This window comes from Ammodytes marinus (genome assembly GCF_949987685.1).
Source record: "Ammodytes marinus genome assembly, chromosome: 14".
Lineage (NCBI taxonomy): Eukaryota > Metazoa > Chordata > Actinopteri > Uranoscopiformes > Ammodytidae > Ammodytes > Ammodytes marinus.
Window position 1 is genome coordinate 17665151 of NC_137218.1, and position 24121 is coordinate 17689271.

Consider the following 24121-nt stretch of genomic DNA (forward strand, 5'->3'; position numbering starts at 1 on the left):
TTATAGGCCTATTGGGGGTATTTTCAAGCAGATTTTTTCTGTCCCCAGTTATTATGCATAGCCTATTGGCTATATAGCCTACTGTAGCCTAGGTAACATTAAGAGTCGCTTCATTCCACATGTAGGCTAATGTTAGCAAAGTATGACACAGGGTGTAAGGACCTGAAAGAAGTTTTAAAGTTGAGAAAAAGGTAGGGTGAGGGTATTCAGATTTATTTTTCTTCTTTTTTGGTAGGCTATTAGGTTACCGATGGGTCACCTACCAAATTGGAATATAAAGTGGGGGGCTGGGGCACTCCATACGCTGTAAAACTCTTGTCAAATTTGACTTAACTTAATAAAGTTACATTTACATGATAATGAGAGAAAATATTCTTCATGAATATGTAAGAGCTGCATGCATAGACAAACCTGTTTGTTATCGTGCGCAGGCGTCTGCTGACTGGCTCTTCGCTGCACAGCTCCAGTAGGACGTTGCCTCTTGATAGCGTGTTGTGATAGGCTATAAATCAATAGACGTCGCAACCACAAAAACATGGCGAAGCAGTAGCATGACATAAATTGTAAGTTGCATTTTTAGCTAAGGTACTAGGCGTATATGCATGCAGTGTGGAAAAGCAGTCTCCTGTGTACAGACAGTCGGTACTTGGTGACGTTACAGGAGAAAATATTTTGAGACTGTTATGTTAGCTAGCTGGGAGGAGTGTCTTCACTGTGCGACATCCACAGTTAGCATTTTTCAGCTATGTTTGTTTGCATCTCTGTGGATTCTGGGACTATAGAAGGAGGAATATACACTGTATTCAGCATTACTTTAATATAAAGGTGAACGCTGGGTTCGCTTACCATTTCTGACGCCGATACTGAAGCTAAGCTAAACATTAATGTTAGCTAACGTTAGCAAAGTGGAATGATAGTTTATACTTAGCCCAGGCCTTTTTTAAAGCACCCTGTGTTTGCTACAAATGGACTTAAACAACGTGTGCGTTACCTATGCAACACAGGACATTCAAGAGATCTGTCGAAATTGAATGAATTTCTGTAATTTAATGGAGGTTATATGTGCTCGGCTGTTGCCAACTTCCCATCCCCTTTGCTTTAGCAATGTATGTAACTGGGAATGAGAAATAATAGGTTTTGCTATGTTCAAATGTGCAAATGAAATGCTACTATTTAAGTAAAGTGTATCCGCCCGTGTGCTCTGCCATGTTCCTCAGAGGAAACGGGGAGGTGACTTACTATTTATTTATTCTCCACAGACCGTGGAAGTGATCTACAGTCAGTTTGTAAACACAATTTAAAGGATGACATAACGATACAAGTGGAAAGATTTAGGCCTAATTTGAATACCAAATGGATGAAAGGCACTAAGTGCTTACTTTAAACCACCAATAGAAAGGCTGTTTGAGGTAAACTAATGCAAGTGAGATTAGCCTATCACTGACACTCATTGTTTTATATTGAAAAAAAAAACGTAAAATATGATCTGTAATTTTTTCCCTCCACAGTGTGAGCATGGCAGATAGAAAGGGAAAACCTGTCACTCCAATCAAAACACTCACTAAGAGAGAACAAGTAGTGCTGAAGAAAAAGGTAACCAGGTTGGATGGATGTTATGATATTGGAATTAAGTCCTTTGGGGATTTATAAAATTGCTTTTGTGTCATGAAGATGCATGTTTTTACAATATACATTTTTGAGTGAAATAATAATGCATACACTTTTAGGCCTATTCACTGAACTAAGGGAAGCCATAACATACAACAACTGTACATGTTTCCTGTGTCTTTCTAGGAGGAAGAAAAAGCAGCAGAGGTTTTTGAGGAATTCTTGGCATCATTTGAAACCAGTGAGAAAAGCACAGCAAAGACTTTTGTCCGTGGGGGTATCGTGAATGCAACTAAAGGTCAGCACAATGACTTTCCATCTAGCGTTGAGGCCGGAGCAAAGATGAGTCATCATGAGTTATCCATTCCAATAATGTTGAACCCAATAATCTGGATGCCTTAAAGATCACTCAAAATAAGTGAATATCAGGATGACTCAGCGGCGAAATAGTCAACCAGCCTAATTTTTAAGGGACATGGGCCAAATCTTTTTGAATGGTTAAAATAAATTCTACCACTCTGGGGACCCAAAGTCAGCAGTCCATTATCACTTGATTTAGAAAAAAATAAAGCTTCTGATAATATGTAGTTCTAAAACGCAAAGACATACATTTAAGTTAGGTCTCAACTGCAAACACAGCAGCAGGATAGAGGCTCAACTAATTCATATCAGTTGTTCTTGAAAACCAAGGACAATGCGTCTACGTAGCTGTTCAGATATCTGGCTCAACAAAAGAGCAGTGGCAAGAATAGCCTATTCCTGTTTAAATGACTATTGAAGATGGATGAATTGCTGTATAGTGCTTACTTACAATACTTTTTGCAGAGGAAGAAGCAGCAGAGGTGAAGAAAAGTAAGCTGTATCGACCTGCTAGTTCGAGGTTTGTCCCTGAGCCCCAGCATGTCTCACCAGTTTCACCCGCAGACAGCAGGAAGCCTGTAAGTTTTGGCTCGTAGTATGTATGCAAACCAACTATTTAAACTCGCTCACGACCTCTCACTTTGGTCAGTGCAATAGTCAAATCTATCAATTGTAATAAAAACCACCACAACCTGTTTTGATCAACAGACGTTTAAAAAAAGGACAGATGAAAAGAAGAAGAGTAATCTGGAACTCTTCAAAGAAGAACTCAAGCTGTAAGACTTTATGCAATGTTGTGTATGATACCATGTTTCAGTTCAGTGAGTTGATTTTTTTTCTGCGGCATACATAAGCTTGTTTTTTATGTTTGTAAAAAAATAAATAATGTAATTCAGAATACAAGAAGAGCGTGAAGAAAGATATAAGAAGAAGAAAAATGACCCAGGCGGCCATAGCGGAGGAGCAGGGTATGGAGATCTGGACATACCCTTATCTGGACGTTCAAGTAAGGGTCCCTCTTTAGAACATTGTTCATCAGTTGAAAATTGTTAACCTTTAACTCATTAACCCCAACACTTGTTTGTTTTTTTCCTGCAGCATTATATGATGATCTAACAGTGCCAACCACCACTAACCTCTACATTAGCTGCATTAGCCCAAAGGTAAAGGAGCACATTGACTTCTGTCTTTGGCACAGCTTAGGTGTACACCTCTCAGTGTTAATTTTTTCATCTTTGTTTTGATTTTTTTCAGATGAACGAGGAGATTCTCTGCAAAGAATTTGGTAAGTACGGTCCCCTGGCCAGTGTGAAGATCATGTGGCCACGATCAGACGAGGAGCGCCTCCGGACATCCAACAGAGCCTTTGTGGCATTCATGACACGGAAAGATGCAGAAAGGGCCTTGTCTTCACTTGATGGTACAGTTGACTCTTAAGAAAAAACATTTGATTAAAGGTTAGAGTCAGCGATTCTGGAGAACGTTTTCAAAATATATTTTTGACTTGATTTTGACAAAGTGATTTTGACAACAACAAGCGTTCTCCAGAATTGCTGACTCATCTTTACCTGGCTGCAAGAGCAGGTTGCTCTAATAACCAATCGTTGTCTGATTGTGATCCACACTGACTGTATTTGTGGGATCATGTTTTGTGTTGTAGGCAAAACGATTATGGGGTTTGAAATGAAGCTGGGATGGGGTAAACCAGCTCGCATTCCACCTCAGCCTCTGTATATACCGGTGGGGGTGAGGGCCACACCACCACCCCAGTCCGGTCTGCCTTTCAATGCTCAGCCAAGGGATCGCTTCCGTAATGACTTCACCAGGCCGCTGGGCATGTCCAAAGGAGAGCTTGACAAGGTAAAAATACTTTCTATTCTCTGAGGGTGTCTGAATGACTATTATTTATGTGCAATTGGAAGTATTACTGGGGGGGAACTGCAGGCTCTAGCATTTAAGTGGAAGGATAGATGTTAACTGCATTGGGATGTTGGCGTCAGTGTACTATAACAGGAATTACAGTCTGTGCAGAAATGTGTGTGTTTTAAGAGAAGGTTTCTCTATGTCCCTCAATAAGAAGTAGCTCTCCATTCTTTTTAGAAAAATGCACACTGAATATTCATCATTTATGTGAAATGAAAGTACAATCTGAACGGCGACTTTCATAGAATAAATCCAAGTCGAAAAAAGAAACTGTGATATGTCATCAATCACTGTTAAAAGTTTGGAATCGTGTTAATATTGCGTGTTGCATGTTTGCCAATTCATTCAATCGATCACCATGTCAATTTGACTGTGTACAAAATATATATCTAGCTGTTAAATCTTTGAGATACATTTTGCTTAGCTAGTACGGATGTTGGAGCATTTGAGAAACTTTTCCCAAAGCTGTGTCACCCCCCCCTCCCCTCCACCCCCCCCCCCCCCCCATTGCACTGACTGTGAATGCTATCAAGGTTTTCTATGCTGTATGTATCCTGCAGTGTTTCATCTGTACAAGTGCTCACTTTTGAATATTTTCACAAACAGACTCTGTCCGAAGCCGTAGTCAAAGTGGTTATCCCAACCGAAAGGTACACACACTCTCCTTACTACGACTGACCAGCTGTTATAACACAAGTGTTGCAGGACAGAGGCTGTGATGCGCTGTTCTTGTGTCCGTAGTGCAGATTTCTTTCAGGCAGGAAGTTCCAGTCCTAAGAGCTGCTAATGCATTTGACATATAGGACACGGTAAACAAACCAAACCCTGTGGATTGTTGCCACATTGTATGTCATTGGTGGACATTTTGACATCTGCAACAAGAGAACTGAGGGCTCTTATTGTGAAAGTCAAACATCCCTGTGGCCTACAGTGAACGTGTATTAGCATTTCCCATAGAGACGCTTGTATTTTTCTACTTCTAGTATAGCTCAAGTACCTCCAGATAACCCATGTTGCTCTCATCAAACAATTAGAAGTAGAATAGCAGATTTTTGTTAGAGCCATTGATTTATATATACAAACCTCTTTGAGCCCTGTGCTTCCCATGGGTTGGCTGAGACACTGCAGACCAATACAGCTAGAAGGCGGATAGATTTATAATTAACCCAAAGTCAGATGATGCCCGAAGTAGACTCATGCTGGTGCCGTAAATCAAACATGCAAACAAAATCGTGAGCGAAGTCAGGTTAGAGTAGAGAGTATAATATGAATGTCAAACTGGAGCCGGCATGAAATCGGCAAAACTGAACAATGATGCTCCAGTTCAGAGAGGTTTCAGGCCCCACGCTCCAATACACAAAACAGTACCTCTATGTAGCTGCCTGCAGAAAATGTTGTCAACCTGATGCTGACTTACGATATGTTCTTATTGTCTGAAAATATACATTTTGAGACCGTTAGACCATGCCGCAAAATGTGTGGCCTCACATCACAAATACCAACCATGTGTGACCATTTGTAGTCTATTCAATCTTTTTATTACAACAGTCAAAATGTAAGATGTCCTTTTTTAAATTTGATGTGAGTTTGTCAGTTTGAATCGTTTCAACAATCAAGGTAACATGGCTAAGACTTAAACTTCAATTGGGGCTTTCGGTGCTTAAAACCTGTGTCCGTGTTCATGAATAGATAGGTAGTAATTTCTTCCACGCTCATAGACAGTGAATATAAAAAATATGCTGACACGGCGTCTGCCCCACATAGAAGAAGGCAATGACTAAGCAGTTTCTGCACAGTGGAATGTCCCTGAGGCTGTCGGTCGCCTTATTACGTCCAACAGTCCTAAAATATTGAATGTTGTGACTAGGAATGACATTATTAAAGAACGACTGCATAGTCAACTGCATTAACCTAGGATCAATCTGACAGTCATTCTGCAGTCTGCATGGGACACCGGTTTAGTATAAGAGATATTAGAAATCTCATGCTTAAACTCACAGAGAGGGAGAGAGAGACGAGTTGACACAAAAAGCCCTGTCTGAAATGTTCTCTTTTCCCCTGCAGGATTCTGTTATTCCATATTCACAGGATGATAGAATTTGTGGTGCGTGAAGGCCATGTGTTTGAAGCCATAATAATGACCAAGGAGAAAAACAATCCAGATTACAGGTAGGCATGGCTATACCTGCTCGTGTGTTGGTCATTTGAGTGACCTTGTAAGTTATGTGTTTAATGTGCTTATTCTTTATTGTCTCAGGTTCCTTTTTGACAACAAAAGTCAAGATCACGTGTACTATCGCTGGAAACTCTTCACCATCCTCCAGGTGTGTGTTAAGCACAAATCCTGGTTTCTTCTTCTGTTGGAAATAACTAAAATACTGAATGTACTATAGAAATCATTAAAGGTGCACTATGCAGTTTCAGGGGAGGAGGATTTGTTTTCATTTGAAGAACTTGTAGTTAGTTTACAAAAGTTTCTGTACCTGCGATTCTTACTATTGAATAAATCTATGATAGATAAAAACATATTTTGAGGCACTGGGAACCAAACATAAGAATGGAATAGGTTTGTAAACAAAACTTTGGGCCCAACTTTGATACACCTAAAGTTACATAGTGCACCTTTAACTCATTGAGTCCTTCCAATGTAAATACACCAATCATTTCCAGATTCATGCTTTTAAATGAAATATGGCGTACCTGTGTGAGGGAGTTATCATGTGCCTTTCCTTCATCCTTACCACTACACAGGGAGAGTCCCCGACAGAATGGAGGACCACCGATTTCCGTTTGTTCCGGGGAGGCTCCATGTGGCGACCCCCTGTCATAAACAACTACTCCCATAGTGGTGAGGAGGATGGGGCAGAAGTGGAGGAGGACGCTCCCCCTGAGGAAGAGGTGAAGAAAGGGCAGCTCAGAACTGAGTAAGTGTGTCTCCAGCAAAGCACAATGACATCTATGTTTGTAACTCAAAGTTGAATAAAACGTGGACTGATTGTGGTTCTTCTGTAAATATCATCCAGGCACAGACAGAGACTAGAGACTCTTCTTAAAGAGCTTACTCCCTGCAGAGAAGCTATTGCCAAAGCCATGCTGTTCTGTTTGGAGCGAGCAGATGCGGCAGAGGAAGTAGTCGGACACATCACTGAGTCATTTGGCTTGCTTGCCACACCCCTCCAGAAGAAGGCTAGTTTGCTTCCTTTAAAGTCTTTATATAGACTTAGTTATACAGAAGTACAGGCAGTGTCATTCATTTCAATCGAATCATATTCCTTTTTTTGTTGTCTTCATCACCCACAGATTGCTAGATTGTATCTCGTGTCGGACATCTTGCACAACTCGTGTGCCAAAGTAGCCGGGGCATCATATTATCGCAAATAGTAAGATGGTTTTATCACAATTCAGTGCTAAAACTGTTTATCCTGGTATCTCTCATCTCCACCTGAAAGTCTTAAAAGTGTTTCTGTTTCTGTCTTTTCAGTTTTGAAACAAAGCTAACGCACATATTCAGAGATCTTAACGCAGCTGTAAAAAACATCCAAGCCAGGCTGCAGGCTGAACTGTTTAAGGTAATCGTGAGTCTTATCCTTTGCCTCAGAAACAAGGACACAATAGAACCTCTCCCCAAAAAAACAGTTTCCTCTCCCATCTCCACAGCAAAAGGTCACAAGTTGTTTTAGAGCATGGGAAGACTGGGCCATATACCCTGCGCCTTATCTAATCCGCCTTCAAAACATCTTTCTGGGCTTGGCCATAGCAGTGGAGGAGACGCCAGAACCGGCAGACATGGTTTGAATATTTATCTGCTCATTACAGACTTTATTACCTTTTTTTTTCCTGATAGCATTTTAACAAATTGGACAGCTTGTTCACGTGGCCACAAAACAACTCTGAACGTATGTGCCTTTGTCCGTGTCTCCTTTACAGGAAGCTTCCCCTGATCTGGATGGTGCGCCGATGGACAGTGCACATCTAGCTGCATTGCACCGAGCTCCTGTGGACCTGGACGGCTGCCCCATGGGCTGGGACCCTCTGGATGGAGTCCCTGTTGATGACATAGACGGTGTTCCTTTAGGAGCCGCCATCGATGACATTGATGGAATGCCCTGTGAGTCCACCACATATCAAACATTTCAGGTTCCCATTCCTGTTATATGTCGACCCATATCAAGTGTCTGAGATCAATACACCGATCCCCACCCTCTAATTTGTTGTCTGTAGTTGAGCGTGCACTCTGGTCGCCGTAAGAACAGGGCACACAAATCCAGAATCACAAATCATAATTCATGTTGTGAGTTAAAGCATTTACTCTATAGCTTGTCCTTGTCCTGATCAGCTGTCTCTTTCATCCAATAGTTGATGATAGCAATGTTCCCGTCTCTGGAGTGCCTTTGTCCAAGTGGGAGAAGACTGGGACATTTTCTCAAGGTAACTAAAGGTCAAAATGCACTCAGTACTGTATCATATCAGTCTTCCCACTCACCTTTCTCCTTTCTCTCCAAGCCAAGACTGAGTCTAAGTGGGACATGGTGGTGGTGCGAGACGGTGAAGATGAAGTGAACATAAGGTGAGGCCTCGGCGGCATTCACAGCATACATAAACAGTCATACTGTATGGAGATTTAAGTGTCGTTCTCTCCCACCTGGGGACAGTTTGGACTCACAGGATGGAGATAAGGACTCGGAGAGCGACAGTAGTGGTGGCTCCTGCAGTTCGTCCAAATACAACAGTGCAGACTTCCAGAGCTCGCTCAAAAGTTTTCAGATGTCTGAGAGCAAAAGGAAAAGGTTGAGAGAGATCGAGGCAAGTGCATTTAGACTGTTATAAATTTTTTTTTAAAGGTTGTCTTCCTCTATTCTTTCTGCTGTCCCAGTTAATGCAACATCCACCTATAATCCTGTTTGAATCACAAATATACAGTTCTTAATTAAGGAAAATGCTGTTGGAACTATCGTTTTCCTGATCTTTTGTTTATAACTAGTTGTTAGATAACTAACAGCTAGAGCCATATCTGTACTAGTTAGTTGCATGTTTTAAGTCACATCTTCAACCATTTTAAAATATAGTTTCTCACAGTAAATTGATATGCAAAATTGTCTGACACAGGTAAAGGTTATGAAAATCCAAGATGAGTTGGAATCTGGCAAGAGGCAGAGAAAGTCTGGGATGAGCATACAGCAACAAGTGGAGCACTACAGAAACAAACTGCTACAGAAGGTGGGCGGCTCCTGAACAGTTTATTTTCTTTTATAAATGTAGCTTTTTATTTTACCCTTAGATATATAGAAGGTTTTCTGATGATCAGTGCCGTTAAATACACCCTTTATTAATTATGCAGTGAGGGGTTTTCAAGGGCAAAAATTCAACTGTCACTAACGTGTAATAGAAATAATTGCAAACAGAGTGGGGCAACATTTACAAAAGTGCTCTTTATTAATACATTAAAACTAGAATTTTTACTACAGTAGAAAAGTGATACTAATGAAAAGCACCAGATAAAAAAACACAAGCGATGTGCAACCTCAGAGCCACATGGCCAACACTTTCAGATCTGCACAATCTACAGGAAAGGAAAGTCTAGCTACAGTTTTTGATCGCAGCTGTTCTGTGTTTTTAAAGGGTTAAATGAGCAAAATTTACTCGATTACTGGAGCACAGTCTCAGATAGACACCTGTACTGTGCCATTGTAGTGATATCACTGAATTAATTGGGATGGTGCATTTTCGACAGGAATATTTTAGGACACAAAACATCTTTGAAAAAAAATATACATTTCTCAACCTGTAGGTGTCAACAGTGATATTTATACATATACAGATTGGAATTACAGTTGTTGTTTTTCCATTAGTGTAGCTGGAACAATTTAGTATGTGCCAAACCACTGTGACGTTCACTGAACAGCCCCCCCTTGTGGAGAACCTGCACTCTTTTAGGCGTGCACTGTGAAATTGTGGTTTTGGGAGTTGCATGCTTCGCACCATGTGGTGTTTGCATCTTAACAGGCAAAGACGTAGAAACCTATATCCGCCATCATTGTTATGATTTACCCTGTCTGCTATAGGAGTTTGAAAAAGACGAAGAAAAGACTGAGCGACTAACATCAAAGTCTAGAGACAAGTCAAAGGATGACAGAAGGGACAAAGAAAGGAGCAAAAGAAGTGAAGACGGGGACAGGAGACGAGGACGCGGGAGAGACCCTGACGACCAGGCACGAAAATCCAGGAGCATATCTCCTTTAAAGTGCGTAACACTCGATGTTTTCCTCATATACCAAATGCATCCTGATGGTTGAACTTGAAGCCAATCTGTAATCATATGTTCTGCCCAATAAACAGGACAAGGTCTCCCAAATGGTCCAAGCGTTCCCGATCACCATCTCCAGACCGGAAAGCAAGGAAGTCCAGGTCACCACATCGCTCCCACAAGAAGACAAAGAAAAGCAAACATTGACTCTAAACTCTGGACCTCGTCATCCATTAGCTTGCTGGTGTCCATGGGTTGCTCAACCCACTCCTGCAGTGCTCTTCAACACAGGCAGACATGTCCCATTTACTTGGTCCCAACTCTACACTATCCATGCAAGGTTCACCACTCTTTTGTATGATGAAGTTTGAACACTGTAATTATATATATTTTTGTTTTAGTGTTTGTTTTTAAAATAATCTGAAATGTTGCTGCAAAGTTCTGAAAGTAAATAAATCATTTGTGATGAATGTGTGTGTGTGTTTGAGAACATTGGTAGGGCCAGGTATCCAAATATTGTTTTACTTGTAGGCACTGAATGGACTTTTCAAGGTAAAAAAAAAAGGTTAACAAGAATTCTTCCAGTTAGTGTGGATTTTTTTATTGGTGAAATTAATAAGAGCATCATTTGGTTCCGTTTACAAAAGCAGTAAGTATGCAATGTTAAACACTAAATTTACAGTACTATTTTATGTAATGAAATGTGCTTTTATTGAACAAAACAATTTATCAAAAGTACTGAAGAGCCAGTATTGTTTCTAAAATACGATACCCAGCCCTAATCGTTAGTAAATGTATACAGATTTCCTGTACCATAGATCTGCTGTTATCCACTGAAAAGTGTGATATATTTTAGAGGAAAGCTTGTGTTGAATTTAGAAAAAAAAATCTAGATTTCATAGGCACAAATAATTTGTAAATAACATTTCAAACATTTTTGCTTCAAATTGTTACATTTACATATGACATTAAAAATTGTGACATTAGGACAGTGTGTTGCACTTCTTAGGAGTTAATTAATATTTCTTAAATGTGGGAGGGGACAAAAACGATTAAGGTGCCAGTACTGTTACAAATCGCCTTTTAGCTGTACTCAGTCTCAACCCATACAGCTGTACATTTACATTTATCTGAACAGATTTATTTTCTGCTCAGACCACACACTTGACATAACCAACGGTTCTTTTCTCTCAATGCCAAACAATTCACAGTTGCTTGGTATGAAAGATAAAAAATAGAAACTTGACATGGAATCACACCTTGTCTGTTTGGCAAAGTCCATTTCTTCCACCCATTCCCTCCCCATCTTCCATTTTAGGGTCCCAGTTCTCCTGAAAAGCTACAGATAGCCATTTGTCTCAGAGTGATAACCGTTAGGTAGTTGAGAGCATGTAAGATGGCCGGTGACGGGGCTGTCCATCATCTTTAGGACCGGCCTCTATGACAGACAGGCCTGAATGTGACGAGTTGACAGCTTCCCACGTGCTCAGTACTTTTTTACATTGATGAAAACCTTGATGGCTCCAGTGAAGTCAGCAGAAAGTAGAACCTCTGTGTGATCCGTCTTTAAGGCTCCTGCAGAGGACAATACCATTTTATAAATGCTGATATGATAAGCATTAATTGTCATGAAATGAGTCCGTTAAAGGTGGAGTCAGCGATTCTGGAGATTGCTTGATGTCAAATAACTTTTGGTCAAATCTGTGAATATCTCCTCATGATCCACTACCTGTCTGTACTGTGTGCGTTGTATTTTTTGTTGGAGAGTTAATACACAGCCTAAGCTCTTCAAACTGGTATTTAAACAAAGGGTATGCAGACAAAGTGGGCCCACCCTAGCTCGCAACATGCCAGTTTGCAGAGTTTAGGCTGTGTATTAACATTGGATTATTTTTCAGCACACAGACAAGTAGAGGACCGTGAGGAGATATTCACTGATTTGAATGAAAAGTGATTTTGACAACAAGCATTCTCCAGAATCTCTGACTCCACCTTTGATTTATTTAAGCTAACATACCTGAGGGTATTGTTTCAGAGTCTGTGGAGTCCAGACTCTTACACTCTGCTTCCGGTTTCTCTGCTCCAGCTTCTTGTGGAACAATAAGGCCAGGGTGGGGTGCAAAAATAGCTGAGGTGACCACTGCATTGTGCGCTGTAAGATAAGTAAGGCTTTAGTGTCAGCTCAATCAAAGGGGAACAAATAATAATAAGATGGGTTGTTATATTAAAGCTATGTCATTCAACACACAGCACAGTTACCTTTAATCCCTTCCCAGAAGTCATTGCGATCACGACGTACGGATGTGAATTTACTCAGGTCGTGGTAAGTGCTCCAAATGTACACATACTTATCCTCAGAGCCACTGACAATGAAGGAGTAATCGTGACTGTAGAAAGAAAAATCCCACAGTGAGTCAGATTCTTCTTTCAAGATGCAATGCAACATTTAAAAAAAAAAAGAAGAAAAAAAGTGGCTTTTACTGTAAAACATCAATTCAAAAGAGCCCATGTCTATGTTTTTACGCTGAGACTTACTAACTTGTTACTTATGCCAATTCAAAATACTACACAAAAAAAGGACCCGTCCTCACCTGAAACTGGCCTTGATCTGGCTGCTGCTGTTGACATAACCTTTGTATTTCATGGATAAAGACAAGTCCCTCAGGTCATAAAGGCGAATGCGGGAATCATTTGAGGTCACCAAAATCTGTCGGTGGGATGGGAGAGGTAGCATTTGTCATTAAAAAAGTCTGACTGACACGCCCGATTTATAGGGACATCCAACACACTGGAATGTATTTGTAGTGGAGATGTGGATGTTACCTTGTTCTCTCCAGGTAGAGGTTCAATCCCAGTGATTTTGCGTCCGACTTTGTTTCTTCCTCTGGTGGACCTCACGTGAATTTGAGTGTGGTATTTCAGACGCTAAGAACACACACAGAAAAATGTATGATTATGGTCATGACATAAGTGAACATATGCACAGTTCATAACACAGGTCTCTTAGTCAGTCATTCAGCTTTGGAGTAATTGCCAGATAAAATTTTGAGTATCCCGCTCATTTTTATCCTATCAGGAGACAGAGCGCTATAAAGAGGTGGGTCTCTGTGCCCGTGAACGATGACTCGCTGCTCTCCATCGCGGCACTACAGGTCCTTCTCATATAATTAGCATATTGTGATAAAGTTCAATATTTTCTGTAATGTACTGATAAACATTAGACTTTCATATATTTTAGATTCATTACACACAACTGAAGTAGTTCAAGCCTTTTATTGTTTTGATATTGATGATTTTGGCAAAAAAGTAAAGAAAAACCAAAAATCCCTATCTCAAAAAATTAGCATATTTCATCCGACCAATAAAAGAAAAGTGTTTTTAATACAAAAAAGTCAACCTTCAAATAATTATGTTCAGTTATGCACTCAATACTTGGTCTGGAATCCTTTCGCAGAAATGACTGCTTCAATGCGGCGTGGCATGGAGGCAATCAGCCTGTGGCACTGCTGAGGTGTTATGGAGGCCCAGGATGCTTCGATAGCGGCCTTAAGCTCATCCACAGTGTTGGGTCTGGTGTCTCTCAACTTCCTCTTCACAATATCCCACAGATTCTCTATGGGGTTCAGGTCAGGAGAGTTGGCAGGCCAATTGAGCACAGTAATACCATGGTCAGTAAACCATTTACCAGTGGTTTTGGCACTGTGAGCAGGTGCCAGGTCTTGTTGAAAAATGAAATCTTCATCTCCATAAAGCTTTTCAGCAGATGGAAGCATGAAGTGCTCCAAAATCTCCTGATAGCTAGCTGCATTGACCCTGCCTTTGATAAAACACAGTGGACCAACACCAGCAGCTGACATGGCACCCCAGACCATCACTGACTGTGGGTACTTGACACTGGACTTCAGGCATTTTGGCATTTCCTTCTCCCCAGTCTTCCTCCAGACTCTGGCACCTTGATTTCCGAATGACATGCAAAATTTGCTTTCATCCGAAAAAAGTACTTTGGACCACTGAGCAACAGTCCAGTGCTGCTTCTCTGTAGCCCATGTCAGGCGCTTCTGCCGCTGTTTCTGGTTCAAAAGTGGCTTGACCTGGGGAATGCGGCACCTGTAGCCCATTTCCTGCACACGCCTGTGCACGGTGGCTCTGGATGTTTCTACTCCAGACTCAGTCCACTGCTTCCGCAGGTCCCCCAAGGTCTGGAATCGGCCCTTCTCCACAATCCTCCTCAGGGTCCTGTCACCTCTTCTGGTTGTGCAGCGTTTTCTGCCACACTTTTTCCTTCCCACAGACTTCCCACTGAGGTGCCTTGATACAGCACTCTGGGAACAGCCTATTCGCTCAGAAATTTCTTTCTGTGTCTTACCCTCTTGCTTGAGGGTGTCAATGATGGCCTTCTGGACAGCAGTCAGGTCGGCAGTCTTACCCATGATTGCGGTTTTGAGTAATGAACCAGGCTGGGAGTTTTTAAAAGCCTCAGGAATCTTTTGCAGGTGTTTAGAGTTAATTAGTTGATTCAGATGATTAGGTTAAGAGCTCGTTTAGAGTACCTTTTCATGATATGCTAATTTTTTGAGATAGGAATTTGGGGTTTTCATGAGCTGTATGCCAAAATCATCAGTATTAAAACAACAAAAGACCTGAAATATTTCAGTTGGTGTGCAATGAATCTAAAATATATGAAAGTTCAATTATTATCATTACATTATGGAAAATAATCAACTTTATCACAATATGCTAATTATATGAGAAGGACCTGTATTTGACAAAGATGGCTGCAAGTTCATGTGGTGATGATGTAGGGATGAGGGAGATGCTAACTGCAGTCACTGACAGGAAGTTAGCTGAAAGGACCATTTCACTTACTTCTCCTTTAAACTGATACAAAGAACATAGCGAAACAATGGGTTAGCAGGGAAAAGGTAGCTTGAACAGGCACCTCTGTATCATAGAAGATGCACCGGCCGTCGTATGTGCCGATGACGGCGTACTTCCCATTCTGGCAGAAGTTAGCTGCAGTGATGAGACGTGTTTGGCCATCCACCTCGTTCCACAGCGCCACCTTCTTGTCTGGAATGTTCCAGAGCCGAAGCTTACCATCCAAAGAGCCACTTAAAAAGTATCTGTCGTCCTGGGGGAAAACAATAAGCAAGCAATTACTCTAAAATGCAGTCTGAGGACTGGAATGAATGGATGTGAGATTTGTGCTGAGAGAAGTAAAGCTAAAGGTGAGTCAACTTACTCTGGGATGGAAAGCAATGGCCGTGACAAAATCAATGTGCTGAAAGCAGCAGAGGCACTCTCTTCTGGATATGTGCCACAATCGGACCGTTTTATCCATGGAAGAGGACAGCAGGAAAAAGTTCTACAGTTACAAAGAAATGGGAAAAGAAATCAGTGTTGAAGGTGTCAAAAAATGTGTGGCGATACAGTATACAAGGTTAAAGAAAGGACATTACCTTTGACCAGGACAAGTCCAACAGATCAGCAGTATGTCCTTTATACTTGCAGAAGGGGACTTGACGGAAAGGAGCATTTCTATCTTCCGTTTCTGGGTCCTCGGGAAGACAACTTGCCTAAAATGAGAGAACAACCTGTTAAAACAAACGTGGAGTCTCAAGACAGTAAAATAAACATCATTGGCAATACTATCCAGGTCACATTGTCTGGTAACACCAGATGACTCCGCAATTCATTTGTTGTTCATCCTTTTTTTTTTTTCATTTCACTCACCCCAAGATCGTTGTCAGATTTAGAAGAGCATAAACTTTCCTGAGAAGGGGAAGGCGAAACCCGACCTGGAGAAGTAGAAACAAGAACAATCTTACTGGAGATCTGAACTCAATCTGTCACCAGACAACAAGTCTGGGATGCTGATTATAAGGAATCTCCGGTCTTCCTCTTCCATTCAACTCGCTGTGCCACCCGCCCGCCTGGTTACCATGGGTCCAGGGCCTTCAGCAGATCTGCCCCCCACCTCTGGAACACCCTCCCACCTGACATCCGTAACTCTGACACCCTTTCCACTTTTAAGTCCCGTCTCAAAACACATCTTTTCAAACTGACATATTCCATCTAATCATTGACTATTTCCCATTTCACCCCACTTGTGTAAATTGTTTGAATGTGTCTTGTTCTTGTGTTTTTTTATTATTGTTGATTTAGTTTTTAACTCTGCCTGTAAGGTGACCTTGGGTGCTATGAAAGGCGCCCTCAAGTAAAATTAATTATTATTATTATTATTAAGGTTACCTTCAGTGTTGTACTTCATTCTCATATTATTGAAGTAGTCAAAGGCAGTCTTCAAGACCCAGATGCGAACTACATTATCTTGGCCTGCAGTAGCCAGCAGCCTCCCACAGTGGGAGAACTTCATCGTCCAAACGGCCCCCTGAGAAAAAGACAAAAAGGTATTCACATTATTTCTAAAGCATTAATAACAAACACAAAATGTAATCAAACAATATGATCTTCTTTACCATGTGTTCTCCACTAAGGTCCTGTACAACCTTAACCTGATCAAAGTCAAAGGGACCCTTGAAGCTGTGTGCTGCTTTGAACTTGGCGGGCCTTGTGTAAGGCATGCCCTCATCGTCACTTGATGATGGATCATCCTGATCTGTATGGAACACTGAACACAACCAGAACAATACGTATGACTCAAGAGTATCAAGACTTTTGCAGCAGCCAGAGCATTAATATTTCATAGGCATGTGTGCTTCGAATTAACGTAATTAATTAACGTAAACTTGAAGCCACTCATTGTCTGACAGAGAAATTTCACAAATGTTTTTGATTACCGGTAGCAGTTAACATTTTCAGTACTATGTAGAGCTTGTTTCAGATCTGATAGCCACACTTTCAACAGTGGAACGTTCCTCAGGGAAGTACGTCAAATGTTATCAACTTACTGGCAAACAGTAAGTTGATAACTTGCATACCAGCACAGTAGGTAATACTTTGTGCCTTTCGTCAGCCATAAAGTGTTGTTCAGCTCAGGTTACAGTATAATAGTTATTGTTACCGACATGCTGTCAGAGGGGCACCAAAATAACCTAAGGGTCATCAAGAGCTCGAACAAATGCTACATCTAACCAACACACTCTAAAAAAAGCCCTATTTATGAAAATAAATTGTGGCAGTTTTGAGCCCTGCACAGGGTTACAGTGAGTGTTACCGGAAATCGAACCATCTGCACAAATGCGTCAAGAATAGCGTGTTCTTTTACCTTCGTCACGCACACTTTTCACTTTGTTAACTGCCTTCTCTCCGTACTCCTCAGCGAGATGCTTGGCTTTCTTCACAGACTTGCCGAGGAACTTTTTAAACTGTGTTCTGGTCAGAATATAAGGACAACAAGTTATATTTTATGTTTGATGTGGGGGTGGTAAGAAAGGGGAAAAAATCTATTTCAGCAGTAGGCTAGAAGGAGAAACTAATCCTTACGTTTTCTGTTTCAGTTTTCCTCCATCAGTGTCTGTCAGTGGAGCCTGAGACTTGTCATCATCATCTGACTGTGCTGCGTCACTCCTACGAGGAAAGAATATAACAACTTCCTCAAGAAAATGTACCATTTGTTCTTATGTGATTAGGCTTGAAATAGGATTTTCACAATGGGAAAATTGTTGCAAATGTTCATGTTCAAACACTGGCAATGCTGTCCATAGCAACAAGTCTAATGCTTTTGAATAGGACAGTTTAGAGAGAGATATGATACAATACAATCTAAACAATTGTTGCTTACGTAATGTACTCCTTGGTCCTCCTCATGATATGCAGAGTGAGGGGGTTAATGCCTGCAGGAAGTTTCTCTTCGGCCTGGATTAGAGGGATCTCTTCCCCAGTGTCTAGATTCTTGATCATGACACTGGCCAGGATTTCCTGTTTTTTTTTTAGATAACACACACACGTATACATTTGGTGCACAGAAAGTGGGTTGAAGGAATGGGTGCATAGGTTATGGCTTGGACTAGTGGTGAATAAAGGCTTATAAGAACAAACACAGAGGGACTCCTACTTCATCTGTCAGTTCTCTACCAGAGTTGGAACGTGGCCGCTGCGAGCCTGGAGTTTGTCCTCCATCAGGGGATGAGGCCTCATCCTCATTTTCCTATGAAAAAAATGGAGAAAAAAATGAAAGAGGTATAAAACAAAATTATACACCATATATTATTCATTTGTCAAAACCAAAAAAGAAGTCAGGTCCACACAGCCTTAACTGACCTGTGCTGTCACCATTTTCTCCCCGCTGATGGCGCTGGCTAGATCCAAGGAATGCTGCAGCTCTTTGGTTAGACTCCTCACTGTGCTGCTAGGAGACACCAGGCCCGACGGCTCCAGAGCATCGCCACTCATTGGTAAGTCCACAGACACTGGACAATCACACAAGAGAGCACACTTAAGTGAGAAAACTGATCAACTAGTTGTATCTGCTTTGCAAGTGTGTGCAGTGGGTGTTATGTCATTGTAGTCCATTAAAGACAGTAAAACCTCAATGAAAAAGGCAGAGAGCGGATACAATTGGCTTTTCTTCCATTCTTTTAAACATGTTTGTGGAAACAATTGTATACTGGTAGCACTGAGCACGGCAGTCCCTTTTGTGAACTAATAGGCTGCTACATCTACTAGTTCATCGTCAGAACAGCTAGTAAAATGATGGTCATCTATAACTAGGGAAGAAAAATACATTTCTCAAAAGGCTGTATTCCCTTTAAAATCGTTACTAATCTGTCTTAAAGGTTGAGTTCAACATTTCAACACACACTTAGGGATCTATTCTGTTTTCTCCTACCATCCAGTCCTAGTGGCCTCAGACACTCCTGAGACTTCTTAGAAGGTAAAGTCTGCCATGACGGTGGAGGCGGTCTCGGTGGGGGGCCTCCACTGGGAGGTGGGGGGCGTGAGGGAGGAGGCTTCTTGGTGCTGGCTACAATGTCTGGTTCCACAGTGCTTTGCCGTGGGGGTTTCATAGGCCCGGAGGAGTCCGAGTCAGCCGCCCCTGTGTCTGTGAATGGGACCTGGTCTAAGATATCTGTAGGTCTCAGCTCCTGCATCCCTTCAGGCTGACTCTGTCCTACGGTCCTGGTGATATCTGGGGGCTGAACGCATTCTTGTTGTGACCCAGCTGACAGCCCTGGGAAATCTGTGGGCTCGGGGGCAGGTATAGAGCATGCTTCGTTTAACGCTGCATTTTCCTGTTGTTCCTTCTCGAGCGTCTCCACAAGCTGAGGTTCAACAGCTGGGGCGGCTGGCTCCACAGAAACTTCCGGAGCACTAGTACTCTCTTCTGTCTTTGGCTCCGGTTCTGCCCCGACGTCAACATGTAGCTGGCCTAACAGCTGAGCCACCTCACCAACATCACCACTTCCCTTCTGACTCTCCTCGATGATGCTATCAATGATCTATGAGGAAGAAAATATAACTGTCAATCTAACAGTGCAGCAATTATGATGCACTCAACTACAACGGAAATATGTTGTTGTGTGTACACATGCATTCATTTTCTTAATAAAAAAACGTACAGCTGCAGTGATTCAGTGATATGCCATTTGAAAAAAATATATTTTAAACTATGTAAATATGTCTTGTTAATTTTATGATAGTTCTTTTTTAACTCTGCCATGAGTTTTTATTTTTAAGAGTTGTCTCATTTGGAACACAATAATAAAGAAGAGTACTGTAACTGTACCATTAAGGGATCATCTTGCTGAGGCTCAGCGGCGGCCACACCGCAGCTCACATCTTGTGCAGCCTTTACTAATTTATGTGAAAGCTGTTGAGAGAAACCATAAAAAAACTAATTCAAAATGTAACACAGCATGCTGCAATCCCCTTTTGCTGCAAAATCAATATTTTCAGTAAACCTTGTTGATTTAAGGTGTGTGGCTATTGCTGGTCAGTGAACAAGGTTCACTCCAGTGTCCATTCCAATATCACTTCAGTATTGTATTGCAGACAGTTAAAAGTATTTCCTATTTGCATTCACTTGTCCGTCTGTGTAATTTAAATTCACTTGTAACTGTCTGTGCCGGAGGGGTAAGCAGAGCAACAAGCCCAGATGATTCATTTACATTTCATTTAAATGTTTTCAAGCTGCCAGGAACGAGGCCACGGTAACACTGTAGGAGGCAGGCATAATCGCAAAGGCTTAAATATTAGCAGTCAATGATTTATCACTAAGGCGGTCGGTGTTAAAGTTTTCACACAGGCTAACAATGTCTTATAATGAAGTCACTTAAGGTAAAGTTCAAGGAGTAATAACAAACATTACGGGTCACCTTTGGAATAGTGTACTGTTTGTTTCGGTAGGGCTTAATTACAACAGCCAAACTGGTCAAATACCCAGATTATTCATGTTGTCTGGTGAACTTTGTCTTAACAAACAAAAGTGTAAAGTACTGAATAAACAGGCATCGATTAGCTAAATAACAACCACTAAATATCTGCTGTAATCTATCTGGCAGGAATAACTAGTAACAGACTACCTCATTAGATTCAATAAAGGATTTGAAAGGACACCAGTGTGATCAAATGCAGTTGGACTCCAACCCTATGTATTAGCCATCTCGACTTCATTTTCAAGACTCACTAACATATAGAATCACTCCAATGGTAACTCAGCAGATACTGCACTTGATTCAACAGTGGTCAGGTTAGATAAACATACCTGAGGCGAAGGAATGACAAATTTTGCAGGTGACCTAAAAACACAAAAAGAGACACAGTTTTGAGAAAGCTATGAAAGTCAACATCCTAAAACAAATTCAATCTGGAATCAAGAGTGTTAATGTTTTATCTGTCCCCCTCAGTCAGTTTAATCCATGCGTGTGATTTGTAGTTATTGTATCCCGAAATTAAATACACATTTTCAAACCTGATAGCTAAAATTTAATTTTCAAAAAATGCTTTAAGTTTGAAGACAAAAAAGGTGACCTTTGATTTGGGGATTCACTGTATGCTGTTGAGAAAATATCCCTTCATAAATACAAAAAAAATCAGCATCTAGATGCTGCCAAAATATCCAGAAATTAGTATCTAAAAAGCTCAAATGACTTACATTGTGTCAAATTGAGTGACTAATGTACAACATACATGACTCTAAATGGCATAGTAACACTTTAATTGCAGTGTAATTTACTAAAAGCTATAACTGCTGGCATTTCCTACCAATACTTTGACAACATGACAGCGAGTCCTGGACAATCTTGACTTCAGTCGAGTAACTTCAGTCTTCCACACTTACAGCCATTAGGTCTAATGTATTTATGGTGATAAAACAAAGAATGCTTATGAAGCGTTGGAAGTGTGAATTTGACCTCATTAAACATCATGTGACTTAGGGTTAGCCAGACTACCTGCACTGACACCAAGCAGCTGGTGAACTGAAGGAGACACATTTTTAAATGTTGTAAATACAACTTTGAATGGAAAGTAATGTTGCACCCGACTCGGGAACAGTCTCTGAAGCAGCCCAGTTATAGTAATCTATACTATATAAAAAAGAGGATTTTGCTAATTTAACGTTAGCTGTCATTACCAAGTTGGCTAGAAACTTATAACTCATGGAACATTAGATACAAAACAGGCACAACAAGTGTAGTTCAGTCGCTGTTATAGTATTTTCGAAATGTGTTTCCTTACACTTTTGGAGATGGAGTAAAATTAGGGTCCTCGGGAGCATCAAAGAAATCATCGTCACTTGTATCTGACGCCATGCTAACATGAAATTAGCTCGCCTGCTAGTCAAACTCAAGTCGCCAGGCAGCTGTTTAAAAGCCTAACCTGCGAATGAAATGTGTTCAACACATGCACTCGTCCCTTTTATCTCGATATATGTTATATTTCAAAAAGGCTTGGTCCAGGCGTCGTCAAACAGCCACTTTCCTGTCCAGCGTCACGTCATAACGTTACAGTAGCTACGCTTGCCAAATGCTAGGCTAACAAATGTAATCTGGTCGTTCGTACTACTGACCAACGCCTACTGCTACCTAGCTTTCTGTCCTCTTTCAAAGCTGTCTCCTTCACAGAGCAGTATCTCCCGTGAGACAGACACCAAAAAGCGCTTTCTTTTTAACAACAGCATACACTTGTTCTGCTGTCAAGTCAACGTAACCAATGAACCGCGTCATAAACAAACCAGAAACACAAAAAAACACATCTTAGCGAGTTGAGTCCAGTCAAAGGGCGGGGCGCGGACTCTCCTCTTCTTCTACTCCACTGTTATGACAGCTAGGGCTGAGTCCGACACATTACTGCCCTGTGCTGGACTTATTGTAGAACAAGCAAGCAAGAGAAAGGAAAAGGGGAAACCCAGGGGTGGGCTATCAGGTGGGATGATACTGAGCAAATTTTACACCAGCAATAGTATTTCTCAACGGCTATTTAAAAAAATAATAATTAGGCCTACCCAAGTATGAGAAACTATATGGAATCTTTGCAGTGCAGTGTAGACCCTGAAATACAGATAGATAGATAGATAGATAGATAGATAGATAGATAGATAGATAGATAGATAGATAGATAGATAGATAGATAGATAGATAGATAGATAGATAGATAGATAGATAGATAGATAGATAGATAGATAGATAGATAGATAGATAGATAGATAGATAGATAGATAGATAGGCTACATATTAGAGGCAAGTCAAATAATAGAAATAGAATATTTCACTAAATACGGTAGGCCTAGTGTTACACATTAATAACAAAAAACAGAACTTACTAAAACACAAGTTATACAATGAAGTATTGGAAAACTAGTTATACACAAACAACTTCAATAAACAAATCTTATTTTAACTTAGGCAATTTATTAATATTGTATTGTACAAGTAAAATGTGTATTGTGCATTGCCACTCATGAGCAGTATAGGCTACTTTCCCGGCAAAGAGGGGAGTCATTAGTAATGGTTTATGATCTATCTATCCATGATCTATTAATTATTTATGTAATCATTATCATACCTTTGTTGGTCCCCCGGTACCCTCTTGCTCTATATACCTCAGAATCCTGCAGAATTACTGCCGTTCCTTAAAGGAATACTTCACCCATACGGAACCAGTGTTCTATCATTATAGAATCACTATTATCATATAATGAATTAGGTTTTTCGTCCCTCAGTCTTCCCTAAATCTTCCCTTGGCCCAGCTGTCCTGTTAATCCTAACCCTTACTGTGATGTCACAAGAAGGAAAATGTAGGGTTAGACAGTGAGACCATAAAACACTCTTTCTGCCTTTTCTCAGGCTAGGATGATCTGATTTCAATTTTTTTTTGCACATTTATACTAAATAGGATCTCCAAATTCAATACACCTTCATATTCCAACCGGTGAAGTAGGTCTTTAAGTAAAATGTTCTTCCTTGACTTTTTTTTTGGACCTTGCACTGCTCATGTTCCAATATTTATTTCACAGTTCAAACACACACTCCTTACGTGGGAGGCTCCAACTCTTCCTGTCACATAAAACCTTCTAATATTTTACATTCAGCCTGTCCTCTCACAAAAAACTCTTGAATGCTTACTACGAGACTTTATTCTGCTTCATTCTGCTCTTTCTACCCTTGTTAAGGCAATTCACAGTGATAATCAAAACAATTTTGAAAAAAGTAATGAAATAATACAGAAGTAACTGATTGTGGAATGTGTGTGAAAATCATTGAAAATCAAAGTTAAATCATTAACTTTGGCTATATTAGAAACTCTAATTAAAAATACCTTAAATCAGTTTGATGCTTCTGTAAGTGCAACTCTTGAGGTGAGAATCAGTTGCTAAAACATGCACATAAATTAGCAGCTGCAGGTCACATTCACTCACACATGACATAACAGGTGCTTAAAACTGCAGAACCGCCAACAGTCAATCAAAATAACCATTGAAGTCTGTACCAAAGCACTGTTTGCCTACAAAGCAATGCATCAGATGATAAATAATGAGCTTGCAGTTGAACTTGTGATTATTGAAAGAGCCTTGGCACATCCTTA

The 24121-nt window shown here is 40.7% G+C and overlaps 2 protein-coding genes across 2 annotated transcripts; one reads left to right on the top strand and one right to left on the bottom strand.

The window, feature by feature from the left end:
- The first annotated feature begins 458 nt into the window (after positions 1-458).
- On the top strand, positions 459-10591 carry LOC307260821 (U2 snRNP-associated SURP motif-containing protein). The gene is made up of 24 exons (XM_080041161.1): positions 459-563; positions 1509-1593; positions 1795-1906; positions 2434-2546; positions 2677-2744; positions 2865-2974; positions 3067-3131; positions 3223-3388; positions 3629-3828; positions 4498-4541; positions 5956-6060; positions 6149-6215; positions 6643-6815; positions 6915-7077; positions 7192-7271; positions 7373-7460; positions 7549-7680; positions 7819-7999; positions 8248-8319; positions 8395-8458; positions 8544-8694; positions 8998-9108; positions 9954-10132; positions 10228-10591. Exons 2-24 carry the CDS (start codon positions 1516-1518, stop codon positions 10340-10342), a joined length of 2637 nt encoding a protein of 878 aa, XP_079897287.1. The 5' UTR covers positions 459-563; positions 1509-1515; the 3' UTR covers positions 10343-10591.
- A 109-nt stretch (positions 10592-10700) lies between these two features.
- On the bottom strand, positions 10701-22241 carry wdr44 (WD repeat domain 44). Its single transcript, XM_080041160.1, has 20 exons — positions 21776-22241; positions 20802-20835; positions 19824-19907; positions 18927-19536; positions 18359-18507; positions 18153-18245; positions 17880-18016; positions 17582-17665; positions 17364-17470; positions 16615-16766; positions 16388-16526; positions 15869-15933; positions 15595-15711; positions 15378-15500; positions 15075-15266; positions 12959-13060; positions 12727-12842; positions 12395-12522; positions 12153-12287; positions 10701-11710 (listed from the first exon to the last, which is right to left on the bottom strand). The coding sequence occupies exons 1-20, from the start codon at positions 21847-21849 to the stop codon at positions 11622-11624; spliced, it is 2730 nt and encodes a 909-aa protein (XP_079897286.1). The 5' UTR covers positions 21850-22241; the 3' UTR covers positions 10701-11621.
- Between the last annotated feature and the right edge of the window lie 1880 nt (positions 22242-24121).

What these genes read in the sequence shown, in the direction of transcription:
- LOC307260821 (XM_080041161.1), top strand. Translation starts at nt 1,516, where the DNA reads ATGGCAGATAGAAAGGGAAAACCTGTCACTCCAATCAAAACACTCACT. An exon ending in TTAGCTGCATTAGCCCAAAG is followed by an intron (nt 3,132 to 3,222) that starts GTAAAGGAGCAC and finishes GATTTTTTTCAG; the next exon opens with ATGAACGAGGAGATTCTCTG. An exon ending in AAAAACAATCCAGATTACAG is followed by an intron (nt 6,061 to 6,148) that starts GTAGGCATGGCT and finishes TTATTGTCTCAG; the next exon opens with GTTCCTTTTTGACAACAAAA.
- wdr44 (XM_080041160.1), bottom strand. Translation starts at nt 21,849, where the DNA reads ATGGCGTCAGATACAAGTGACGATGATTTCTTTGATGCTCCCGAGGAC. An exon ending in AGCAAGATGATCCCTTAATG is followed by an intron (nt 19,537 to 19,823) that starts GTACAGTTACAG and finishes TCTTCCTCATAG; the next exon opens with ATCATTGATAGCATCATCGA. An exon ending in TGGACTTGTCCTGGTCAAAG is followed by an intron (nt 15,501 to 15,594) that starts GTAATGTCCTTT and finishes TTGTAACTGTAG; the next exon opens with AACTTTTTCCTGCTGTCCTC.